The following is a 13,625-nucleotide window of genomic DNA, read 5'->3' as shown; positions in this document are numbered from 1 at the left end:
TGTAGGGGTATACAAACATATGGTCTTCTCAGATACTGTGTCATAGTTTTAGCTTCAGGTGGACCACGAACAGACCATTCACAGACTATTTGATGTATGTTATAATGTCTACCCATTCTGACTGGTGCATGGGTATTCAGTATTAATAGTTATCAGGTGTTAATATGTTTTTGGCATTTAAGACACTCAAAGGCAGTTATGTTGCAATGTCCTTAACTTAATATTCTTTGTTTTATGAGTTATGTCTAAAATAAAAAACATATGACTTATGTCTAGATATTCTGTGAATGAAACAATTCATTTAGACTGTAGAATTTCCAATGGGATGCCACTTGTTTTCTCACCAGTCTACAGGAAAAGTGTGGTTGGTTTGTGAGTTTGCGTGTCTCTTCGTTTCTAAGTAGGTGGTTCTTGGCCAGAATAAATTGCAAAATGGACCTGATATCTATAGTTAAAAGTTTCTCCTTTGTGCGACTAATCTAATGAATGGGGCATGCTGTTATAACAAAGAATAAAGTGTTAGAGAACCTACCCAGGAAGTACCCCTAGTGTGTGGTGAGTCACAGGCTTTGAGAGCCATATATGTCTGCTGCAGATAACTAACTCAATATGCCTCATGATAGATTTCTTCTCCTTCATACTTCAAGTTCCTGAACAGTTTTAAATCACAGTTAGCTCCATAAAAAGGAGGATTGGGTGCGCAATGTTCTGATTTACTTGAACTGTTATCTAATACATGCCCTAGTTTATAAATCTGCCAGACAGCACTTTTATCAAAAACAACATTTTTATAGACTCAACAAACTAATGTACTGTCTCTGTAATAAACTACAACACCTGCAGTCTTACCGTGGTATCTGCAGCAGTCACCGCGGTGGTGGGAATGTGTTTAGGTGCCGTGTTTGTGGGCTGACACACCACACAGCCCTGTGGCCCCAAGGTGACAATGACTGAACCACAACCTTTGTTTAGCAGCTCCAGGCCTACTTGACTGGCATCCTCCACTGAGGTAACGGACATGCCCGTCAACAGCTCTGCCTAAGAGGAACACCACAAGATAATGAGAAAACAGTCACATTTATGCTGATACCAGTTATGCTAATAGCTAATCTGCAACTATGCTAATCTGTTTAAATGAGCATTGCCAGAAACATACTACGTGTGTTAAAAGCCATTTTATCCATCAGGAATTGTTTGTATCATGAAACATGTATAATGTAGGTGTTCCATAATAAAAATGAAGAGAAAAATTACAGGGAATGCAAAAATTGGTCTCTTCAGAGGTGCTTTTGCTTTTGTGAAGTTTGTTGCCGCCAATCATTTTTTCATTATTTTCACAGAACTGGCTGAAGATCAATGGTTAAGAATACATGGAAAAGAATGGACATAAACCATATATGATGTCATCCACGAATAGTACTGAAAGATCAGGGCAATAAGTATCCCCTTTGTATTTGTGTACTTTAAGCTTTGCCATCAATCTTTCCTAGCTGGCTGCCAAAACAGAAAAGTGCACACATTACTCATCAATGTGTGGTTATCTGCTTCTGTAAACTGCTGATGATTCATCGTTCACTCTTGCAACTGAAGTCTTGAGGTGAGAGCCAAGCGGGTATGCGAATGTGCGCTGGGACGAGGGCTGAATCTAAGGGGTTGATTTGTACTGAGGGCTCTCACTTTTAAGTCCCACCTGTACATTTTTCCCCCTCCAACCTCCCAGCCACATCAAAGCTGCCCTGACGGAGCACTCTGGTTCAAACTCTCAGTCACGCTGGAGCTTTCGCCCCGGGCCACACTGACACACCATCTGTGCATCTGCCTGCCTGGCCGTGGCTGCTTTAACTTTACTGTTTCCCATCAATCCAATCCCTTGTCTGTCATCTCGCCCTGCCATGAAAGAGGGCGGCCCCAAACATAACAGTTACTGTAAGACACAACAGCCAACCCTTAATTTCTTGCACTTGACAGGTAGGTGACTTTTTGGGCTGTTGTATTTTGTTTCTAGTATGCAGGTCATGACCAGGCAAGATAAATGAGATCTCGTTTTACTCTAGTAGCCTTCTTCAGTGAACCTGAAGACCTGTTTAGAAAATAGGCTATGCGGGTGAATACAGTCAAAATACAATCTGGCTTCAAAATTAATGTCAAACTGCTTTTTTTTATTACTTATAATGATTATTTTATTTTAAAATGGCAACACACTAGCAATTCACTAAAATCACTCTGAACACCTTAGCATAGCAACACCCTGGCAACCACACACAGAACCAAATTGTAAAAATCTGTTTGTTTATTGATGCAGTGTGACTGTTCACCTCAGACTCATTGCAGCAGAAAACGTCAGATGCTTTGAAGAAATCAGAACACAGGTCCGCAATAGCTGGAGCTGGATTAAAAATGGTCTTCACTGTAAAAAACACAGGAAATATTATTCAGATATTATTTATAGATATCATATAACCCAGAGATTGGGTTGCATGAGGAGTTTTTTTTTTTTCATGGAAAAAAAGAGATGCAAATACCACAAGTAAAGAGGTAAACACCCAGGTAAATAATTTCTATGATGTCAAACTATTGTTATGAGTTATTATAAGCAGTATGTAAACAGACACAACTGACATACCGCAGTTCACGTCAGACAGTCAGTATGAAACTCGCACTTTGAGCTACTTGCAATCATTTGATTTGATATAAGCAAACTTTGCTCCTTTCTCAGCTTAACCATAGTTTCATAACAACGTCAATCTTTGTCTATCAGTTCCTTTTCTCTTTCTTTCGCAGTCCTAAACCTAAAATGTCTTGTAAAACTCAACCGCATATGCAGGAAGTAACTGTAACCAAAGCACTATCTCCTAACTTCCTGTCTGTGAGGGGATTTTTAGTGAACTAAGTAAACAGCACAGTTTAAGAGGTGGGAATGTTTAGTATGTCATAAGGACCATTTCTGCTGAATAATTTCTCCCAGGTTTGAAGATAGTCTTTACTATACAGAAAAAGGCATTCATGACTACAAGAATGTTCATGTCTATTGCTGCTCATGAACTGATAATTAAAACGGCCCATAATCATATGCACAAAGACATTTTGTAAACCTTCGAGCAGCTACATGTAACATGCATGATCTTTTTAGTGCAGTAGTTCTCAAGGAGTTACAATTATTTAATTTAATATATAAAAACAATACACTTACTACACTAATTGTAATAAAAATTAACATGCTAAAACAATTATCTTATACATTTTTCCATTTAATTCAGAATCAAACCCTTATAGAATCACAAAACTAATTGTTTATCAACATTCCCATGCTTCTGTCAATTGGTTACACTTTATTTTAAGGTGTCCTTGTTAGTGTAATTATACATTTAGGTACTGAGTAATATTAATTAATTACATGTACTTACTATGTGATTAGGGTTAGGATAAGGTTTTAGTTTAGGGTTTCTTGCATGTAATTATGCATAATTCATTGTATTACAATAGTAAGTACATGTAACGTGTAAAAAGGACACCTTAAAATTACCAAAATTTCTGAAAACAAGCAATGTTGTCATAATAGCAGAAATACAAGAGGAAATATCTTTGCCAAAATGAGAGGCCTTCAAATGTTTTGTTAAGACAATGAAGGGTCTTTGGGTCAAAAAGGTTGATAAACACTGCTTTAGACCTAAAAAAGTATTTGGACACTAAAGCCACATTTATTTATTTTTGTAACCAATTGGTCAGTATGTGGTCAGTGTGTGTGTGTGTGAGAGAGATGCTTTTAAATGTGTCTCAAGTGTTTAAATTTCTTTTGAGGCTGTGTATCGTCATTTATTACATGCAATACCTCTGGCTAATGTGACATAAAAGAAAGAATGCCACATAGGTGTAATCACTGCAGAGCTTTGATACATCAACAGTTTATCCATGTTCCAGTGTTGAAAATTGATGTTTTTATTTATTCATATTCATATACTGAAGAATGTCCTAGCTGGTATTTTCTAATGAAACTGGAAACTATGTGAGAAATAATGAAGGAAAACAAGCGGCAAAACTAATGAGTATGTGAGATAAATGAGTCATGAGAGTTCACTGTTCAGGGATGCTTTGTTAAGTTCTAAATGAAAAACACAGTGAAAGCACAAGTTAAATGTGAGCTAAATTCACGCTTGAGTGATCAAACATTCCTTCAGTAGCCGATGTAAGTATGAAATTACATGTTAGCTACATAGAATCTTTTTAAGTTAACTGGAATTAACTACACTTGAGGAGAGAATCGAGGCCAAATGGTCCTTATATTCATTTATTTCAAAATGTGGTTAGGAAAACAGTACTCGGATTCTTCTCCAGTGAGCCTGTGGGGGTGGCATGTGCGTAATCCAAGCCTTGAGCTCTGGCTAAGTGCTATTTGCGCACGTCATTGTCTCATGAATTCATCCCAAGTGATAGGCGCATAATCTGGGCTAATGGGCTGTCTCTTAACACTTAATATGGAACAGGCTAAATAGCATGTATCTGGGAAGTTCTAAGATGGTGAATGTGAATATCGGGGTGCGTTGGTGTGGGGAGGGGGGGTATCCATCTGTGTCATCCATCTGTGGAATAGGCTTGTTGCATCATTGTGAATCTCCATGACAAGGATACAGGGTGTCTCTGATCAGCGGGGACCTGAACATACAAGGTGCTAATGATATCTGAGACACAGCCGGTTGCGTTATTTTCCATGGGAGGAAAGAGTCGTGCTTTGCTCTCACCAGTCATTCAGTAAAAGGAGCTAAAAATAATTTTTAGAATGTGGGAGTGAGAGTTTTTTGAAGACGAGGAAAAGGAACTAAACTATTGTTGTTAAACGATTATGCCATTGCACTCACGTAACAGGCAGGCAAATATAGATGGCCACAACAGGGTGGAACAACAAGTTATTTTATGAAACACAGTAAGACGAGGACTGTATTAATTTAAAGGGGAAGGCTGTAACTAACAACTGATTGTGGATACTTTACCTGCCCACAGACAGTATACTCACATAAAGCAATATACTGTATACTATATACCTGATCTTGGCTGTGTTGTTTATATTGTCGCTAAAACGTAAACCGTATTATCGCACAGCTGTATATATAAAGTTATATTATACCCATGTTTTTGTAAAGTGATCAATGTAAAGTGATCTATACTATATTGCACATCTCACCTGCCTGATCTTTCATCACAAAATGTAATTATATTATATATAAGTATGTCCAACTTTATCCCTACAGATGCAAACATACATATTATAAACATATAAACATCATGATTTTATGTAAAGATGCTTAGAAACAAAGTGTATTGTGAAAGGTGATATATACTGAACATAAATTTGACGACTTGAAGAAAGAGCTGTTGGAGAAACAGGAAGTGGAGTGAGACAGTCAAGTATATTGAGATATGAAGCTAAGATTCATGACTGACCGTGGTTCTCTCTGGCCATTCTCAAGGCCTGAAGTGATGTATCTGGGTTGATTTCAAGCTGGCAAACAAGCACCTTTGCATTTACTATGGCGGTTAGTGCTTGCTGCAGTTCTTCTTGCGCCAAGAGCATATTAGCACCAGCGACAATCACTATGGCATTCTCCCCTGTCAATAAAATATATTAACCATGACCACAAGGAGACATTACTGGTAACTAGAATGAGATTTAACTATGAATTATAAGAAATGCAATCATGAAAATAAGAGGTCAGTGGATCTGAAAAATATTCAGATACACGGTATGAACACCACTGTATTTGATAAAGAATATCAAACAGAATATCATTCTTTTAAAGAAAGAGAAAAACATTTCACAAAAAGAAGTCTGTTATGTTTAAAGTGATAAAACAATTAGTTTGTTATTAAAATGAAGACAAAGTATTATTTGGACATTTTTTGGCTGTGATATGTTAGAAGAACGTGCATAATTTATGTGATAAACTAAAATGACCTTGGGATTGATGGGAAAAATGACTCAGAACAGCATGTTTTCAGGTGCCACTTTGATATTTTGTTATCAAATGCAATGACATTCATACATTTTTACGTGGCTTAAATGTCAATTTAGGAGATGATTTACTCACCCAGACGAAAATGTATGAAATGTAAGAAATTCTCTTGCTATTGCGTCACAAACAGACATAAGTGTTCGGAAAACCACAGTGCAGAGTCAGGAGATATTATATTGAGATATAATGAATAGTCTTTCTTCATTAAAGCTTCCTTGTTAGCTTGTGACATAATTGTCCTAATTCATATTGCTGTGATATTCACACAGGAAGCAAGGTGACACTAGGATTTCAGTAAGTTGTTATGGTGATCATGACGCCAATCAGAGCTCTTCTTGGAGTGCTCACTATGGTGCTAGTGGACGTCCACAAGGCTCAGCACTTAAGCTAGATCACTAAACCATGACATTTACAATGCAGCAGGCCCTTACATTCAGAGGCATGCTGGTTATGTCACCTTTCTTTAAGTCCAAGTACTGCTACATTAAACTGGGTCTAAAATTACCCTGCGTAGGCGAGCTGGACACAGGTAGAGAGCTTCTCACTCATCTATGTCTCATTCAGAAGAGTACTTAGAGGTGTTTATGTTATTTTAGGGGCTTTTAAAACTCAGGAGATGCAGCAGGGCTCGGTACCCGGACCAATTTCATTTTACCTTTGTCATTTACGATGATAGAGGCAGCTCCAGTTGCAGCATTTTCAGTCTGTCCTACATAAGCTAAAACGGGAGAGAGAGAAAGAACAAATAAATAAATTCATCACAAAAGTAATATGTTAAACTACAACTAAATAACAAAACGTAGATATCTACAATAAAAGACAATACATTTTAAATGATGTCATTATCAGGTTGCAAAATGCACTACAAGGTTTTCCAGGAACAGAACTGAACTGCAAAACTGACAGTTCTTACTCTTACTTGTCTTGTTTTAACGTAAAAATGCCTAAAAATCTTCAAAGGAAGGTTTTTTAATGTCAATGTACATTTTGCATATCTACATCGGCTGTTAGACTAATAATGACGTAAATGTCAGCATGATGAAAGTAGCTGTCATCATGGAATTAGTGGATGTAGAACTGAAAATTTTGCTTCTGCTTATTATGACCATCATGGCATCTGATCTATAAAGGCACCAAATATTTGTGAATTCGCACTTTTGCACACTTTGTACTTACAACGTCACACACATTGCAACCCAGATAATGAAAAAATGCTGTCCCAATTATGAAAAACTAAATATATTTGAGTTGCATACACCTAAAACATCTGACGTTAAAAGATATTTTGCTGCTTGTCTAAACAAAGTTTTAGATGTAAAACGATGTAAAAGCACTGTTTAGCCATTACCAGTCGATATGCCATTATTTTTGAAGTTTTGAATGTAGTCGTTCCCAAAAATGTCTCTGCCAACCTAAAAGAGAAAAAGCAACCAAAGATGAAAAGCTGAACTTGAGATGATATTTTGTAGCAACTCGCTGACCGGCCAAAGTTCTGCATTGCTATATCAGGCCAAGCCTTCCAGATATAGCATCCCCAAACAAACGCCTCCACTCTACAAATACATCTTTAATCTCCACCTCTCTCCCTCTTTCTCTTCCTCTCTATGAGACATTCAGTGTTGAGGTAGAGGGCAAAAGGGTTCCTTTTTTCCCAACTGGGTCTGCTTTTATCCCACACTGGTAAAGAAATGCCAAGGAAGGGGTCCTAAGCCCCAGAAGCAGAGACCCTTCACTACCTGGCCTCCTGTCTTTGAAGTGTGATCTCTCTTTGAATGTTTCTGAAAGCATAGGAGTCTATTTTTACACACTGCATACGCTTCGGTATTGATTGGGGTCTTTGCACTGACAAAATGAAGAGCTTTATTACTTGGTTAGGTTCTCTTGTGCGGTTAAATGCTGAAATACATGAATTGCTGGGTATCAACCTAAACTTTTTATGTCGATGTATACTTCAGGCTATATTCAGTTATTTAGAATGTTCAGGAAAGCAGCCCATATTGGATACCTTGCACACCATGGCAGTCTTGGCCCCCAATCGTGCAGCTTGGACGCATTGATTGGCCCCTTTGCCACCGAAACCAATAAAGAACCTGTGTCCATGTATTGTCTCTCCAGCCTTGGGAAGCCGAGGTGCCTGACTAACAGAAAAACATATGGGACTAGACTGTAAAAAGAAATTCACATTCAATTGTACTTGAATTGTCATCTTTTATTCACACATCCTAAACCATTTCTGTGTACAACCCGAATTCCGGAAATGTTGGGATGTTTTTTAAATTTGAATAAAATGAAAACTAAAAGACTTTCAAATCACATGAGCCAATACTTTATTCACAATAAAACACAGATAACATAACAAATGTTTAAACTGAAATGTCTAAACAATTTTATGCACAAAATGAGCTCATTTCAAATTTGATGCCTGCTACAGGTCTCAAAATAGTTGGGTCGGGGGCATGTTTACCATGGTTTAGCATCTCCCCTTCTTTTCAAAACAGTTTGAAGAAGTCTGGGCATCGAGGTTATGCGTTTCTGGAGTTTTGGTGTTGGAATTTGGTCCCATTCTTGCCTGATATAGGTTTCCAGCTGCTGAAGAGTTTGTGGTCGTCTTTGACATATTTTTCATTTAATGATGCACCAAATGCTCTCTATAGGTGAAAGATCTGGACTGCAGGTAGGCCGATTCAGCACCCGGACTCTTCTACTACGAAGCTGTTGTAATAGCTGCAGTATGTGGTTTTGCATCGTCTTGCTGAAATAGATGTCATCTGGAGGGGAGCACATGTTGCTCTAAAACCTTTATATACCTTTCAGCATTCATAGTGCCTTCCAAAACATGCAAGCTGCCCATACCGTTTGCACTTATGCTGATGACATGCTTGAAGGTCTCCCTCCTCTTTAGCCCAGAGGACATGGTGTCCGGGCTTTCCAAGAAGAATGTCAAATTTGGACTCGTCTGACCATAGAACACTTTTTTATTTACTTTGAAACAGTCCATTTTAAATGAGCTTTGGCCCACAGGACATGACGGAGCTTCTGGACCATGTTCACATATGGCTTCCTTTTTGCATTATAGAGCTTTAGTTGGCATCTGCAGATGGCACGGCAGATTGTGTTTACCGACAATGGTTTCTGGAAGTATTCCTGGGCCCATTTAGTATTGTCCCTTACGCACAGAGATTTTTCCAGTTTCTCTGAAACTTTTGATGATGTTATGCACTGTAGATGATGAGATTTTCAAAGCCTTTGCAATCTGACGTTAAGGAACATGTTTTTAAAGTATTCCACAATCTTTTTACGCACTCTTTCACAGATGCCCATCTTTACTTCTGAGAGACTCTGCCTCTCTAAGACATCCCTTTTATGTTACAGACCTGATGTCAATTAACTTAATTAGTTGCTAGATGTTCTCCCAGCTGAATCTTTTCAAAATTTCTTGCTTTTTCAGCCCTTTGTTGTCCCCGTGCCAACTTTTTTGAGACCTGTAGCAGGCATCAGATTTGAAATGAGCTCATTTAGTGGATAAAAGTGTAACATTTCTCAGTTTAAACATTTGTTATGTTAACTATGTTCTATTGTGAATAAAATATTGGCTCATGTGATTTGAAAGTCTTATAGTTTTCATTTTATTAAAAAAAAAAAAAAAACGTCCCAACATTTCCGGAATTCGGGTTGTAACACAAAAAAAAACATTTGAAATAAATGTCTCATGATTATTATTCTTTTTTTCTGTCCATATATTGAAATATGGCTTTCATTATAATAGACCAAAACAGTTGAAATATTGTTAACCATATCTTCTTTTGGGTTACACAGATAAAAAGAAAGCCATACAGGTTTTTTAGGGTGAACTAAAAATAAGTAAATAAAAGTAAATAAAGAAAAAAGGAACTGATGAAATTCAGAGAAACTCAAAGTAGATTTTTCTTTACACATTTTACTACACAAAGTTTGTATTTAAAGCAACCTAATTAGTTTCCTTAATTTTACATTTTTAATTTTAAAACTGTTTAATTATTGCATTGTGGGTGTTCAGTCTTTGCATCGCTATACAATTTGTTTTCAAAGGAACGACAGATGGGCAATTCAGCCAGTTCTCAAAGTCCATATTGTTTAAATGAAAGGGCCTTTTACTGGAAACATGCTATGTTTGTGAGCTGTAAGTGAAAATAATATGACATGACATCCTGAGCCCTTCTAAATCTAAGGCAGGTGCTCTGAACTCCCTAAAAAGCTAATTGCTGTGCTGCCTTAGTGTGTGACATTTCAGAGCGGGGTCCATCAGCCTTTCACCCGAGCAGAACTAGAAGCTATTACTCATTCTATTGAACAACAGAAAAAAACTAACTCAATCCCAGACATCTAGTTACGGTCTGGCCCCAATCCAAGTCTCCAGAAGCCCATGTTTATGTGATAGCAGAATAGGCAGATAAAGTTGTTTTTCACATGTGTGTTGTTTGCACGGTGTGGTTAAGAGCCAGTATATTACAGGAAGTCAATGAGAATGAACAAAGATCCTGCTGAGATTTCGGTAAAATGAGTGGTAAGTGAAGAGATTTCAGTTGGTTGTGATGTTTTTAATGAACTGTGGAAGGTAAATTATGTTGATAAACATAAAACCTGACCAACTTTACTTGAGTACAATTATATACTTCACGTAAAGTGATTACAAGGCAAAAAAACAAAAACAATCACAAAAGTGCATTATTTAATCGAGTAATGAATTACTTCAAATAATATTATGAATGTTAAATAATTAAAAATGGATAATAAATAAGTAATGTATTGCTAACAGATATGTTAAAAATAAATGGTCCCACTTTATATTAAGTGGCCTTAACAACCATTTACTTAAATTTAAATTAATAATTTAGTACAATGCACTTATTGTGTAAATACATGTTTTTACATTGTACTTATATTTTAAAATACCAGCATGTAATTACATCTGTAATTCATTTCTGTAATTATATTTATAATTACACTGTTGACCCAACCCTTACACCTTAACCTACCCTTAAACCTACCTATACCCCCAAACCGGTCCCTAACCTTACCCGTATCCCACCTCAATAGCAACAAAAGTGTTTTGCAATACAATATGAACACAGTAAGTACATTGAACTTATTTTTTGATGTAAGTACATAGTTATTATGGCCACTTAATATAAAGTGGGACCAAATTAATAAATTGCTTCAGTTATACTGCAATAAGAGTGTGCATGCTCTACTTTACAACTTGTACGTAACATTTACCCAAGTGTGTCTGACTGAGTCATCGTCTGTGTTGCAGGTTAAAGACAGACTGGCCTCACCTTAACTCTTCGCTCCCAGTGCCTCTATTGTTTAATAAGTAACAGTCATTTTCCCACAAACCAAATGCTGTAACTTTCTTGTGCCAAAAAGGAAAAAACAACAGGTGTTCTGTGACATAGGCTGCGGTGCAAGCAGCTGTTTACTACTTTATAAAAGTAAGACAGAAAACAGCCTCAGCAACACTTGAGTAACAAAATAATGCACTGTGGTTTTTTACAAAGTACCATGTTTTTCACATGGTAATTTGACAGTATAATATCATTTAAATACCATGTTATATGAATATGATAATTAAATACACATATTTTTTTAAAACAAAGATTTTTTACAAGAAAATAGTATTTCAGTCTTCCTACTTCTGAATTTCTTCTTTAATTCAAGTAATTGCAAGTTCATATGCTGTTTCTTGGTAAGTATTTGTGAAAATTACTAGCAATTTCTGAGTGAAAATTGTAAGTATATCCTACACCATTTTTCTTTTTTTGTTGTACCATAATAATCATACTTTAAGGATAAAGTGAAATATTAAACTATGAATACAACACTATAAGAACAATACTAAACAGTGCCACATTTTATGTATATGGTACAATGGTATTCTTTAATAATATATCTATTACAAAAATGCCTCAGTTTGAACCGAATATAAGTTGCCTGTGGTTTATTGTTATTACATAGTTTGTGTGTGCAACATACACACTCTTGACTAACATCCCTTAGCAAGTGAAATTAGTGAAGGCTTCAGTGAAGGCAAGCTAATCGGTTCAAATTATAATCAGCAGGTGGCACTGTCTGGCTTCACCACAAACACACAGATGTTCCACACGAGACTCTGATTCTGATTCCGTTTGACTGTCACAAACACAAGCCACATAGAAAACTGGATTTTACACTTCAAAGCCATGCATAGCACTTTAATGGGAGAAATGTGTCAGCCACACTTCAAAAACAGCCTGCTGAAAAACAAACACATACTTCCCATCAAAACTATTGCCTAATTGATGCAATCTCGTCTGTTCAAAGGCCAACATTGATGACTGGATTTTTAATCGTAAAATATATGAGCAATAGGAATTTTTTTCAGAATGGATAATTTGTTTGAGAACTTAGTAGTATGATTTAGTTTAGTTATGTGTGGAAAGAAAAATGCTCACTTTAGCTTAGCATAGTTAAACACATCTATAAAGCAAAATAACTTTTGTTTATCTTTATATATTATACCTGTGCCGTTTTTCCAGGGTGATATATGGGTATGCAAGGTAAAGGTTTACTACCATTTTAAACAACACCAAGTTTAGGCCACATTCCAGTCAAAAGGTTCACCTGAGCTGTAAATACTACAGCCAAGATGACTGGGACACACTTGATGCCAAAAAAAAACTTGCCGGCGGCAAATGTGACCAGTGAGCAGTGAATCAGTTCCCTGGGGAAATATTAATAATAGACAGAGCCGGCAGAACAGAAGGCAGTTCCCCAAATCTGCCTTTGTCGGACCTTATTTGGTTCCTGCTGGAAGGACTAATTCCTTTCAGAGTTATTTTAAAATCTTAAAGTCTGCTTTCTGCATGTGGAATATGTTCCACTTTGAGTGTGCGAGTTTGTCACATGAGTACGAAATCATCATATAGCACGATGTCTGAGGTTTGAGCTTTACGTTGATCATAGCGGGTGGACACTTGCTCATAATACAATGCCATTCATGTAAATTTCATAATCCAAAATGCTTAAAAATCCATTATGCGTTAAACTTGAAATTAAATGTTGACTCAGACATTGTGTATCAATAGTCTGACTGCTTACATTTCCTAAATAAAAATCATTTTATTTTTTTAATAAAAATCAGTAAAAAAAATTACTGAGATGATATATGCCCCCATATAACAGATTCCGGCCCATCTTTATGAAATCATAATTTCCATTAACTGTGTGTTATCTGTTATGCTAAATGACTTTATATAATATAAATTATAAATTCTGTAAATTATATATTTTGCTGCAATCACTTTTCATTCTTCAGGACAGAGTAATGCATTACAAAGGCATTTTTGCCCCCACATTTGAAACCTGTGGGATATATTTACCTTGAGCCCAGTTTCACTTATGGACACTGAAATCCTTTAATGACTTACCTTACTAAGTCAGTCATACAAGAGCCCACCACTACAACACTCGCGTCTTCAGACATGCCCTAACACACACACACACACACACACACAAAAGATTAATATTGAATATAAACAGAATAGATTTAATAAATACAAAACTACAACATTATATAACTGAAACTCAACTCATTTATATTAT

The 13,625-nt window shown here is 36.5% G+C and overlaps 1 protein-coding gene across 2 annotated transcripts in view; it reads right to left on the bottom strand.

Moving 5' to 3' along the window:
• The window catches only part of LOC306850156 (ribokinase-like), a 28,975-nt gene that overhangs the window by 14,440 nt on the left and 910 nt on the right, over positions 1-13,625 (bottom strand). For both annotated transcript variants that reach the window (XM_079385619.1, XM_079385620.1), the window contains exons 2-8: positions 13,451-13,509; positions 8,011-8,143; positions 7,354-7,417; positions 6,661-6,723; positions 5,437-5,601; positions 2,316-2,407; positions 850-1,038 (exon numbers count right to left, since the gene is read on the bottom strand). In XM_079385619.1, coding sequence (XP_079241745.1) covers positions 850-1,038; positions 2,316-2,407; positions 5,437-5,601; positions 6,661-6,723; positions 7,354-7,417; positions 8,011-8,143; positions 13,451-13,506 — 762 coding nt within the window. In that variant the 5' untranslated portion in view covers positions 13,507-13,509. The remainder of the gene's footprint in view (positions 1-849; positions 1,039-2,315; positions 2,408-5,436; positions 5,602-6,660; positions 6,724-7,353; positions 7,418-8,010; positions 8,144-13,450; positions 13,510-13,625) is intronic.

The sequence above is a fragment of the Barbus barbus genome, assembly GCF_936440315.1.
Source record: "Barbus barbus genome assembly, chromosome: 30".
NCBI classification, from domain to species: domain Eukaryota; kingdom Metazoa; phylum Chordata; class Actinopteri; order Cypriniformes; family Cyprinidae; genus Barbus; species Barbus barbus.
The sequence above is the reverse complement of the archived record's forward strand: the minus strand, read 5'-3'. Positions and strand labels throughout refer to the sequence as shown.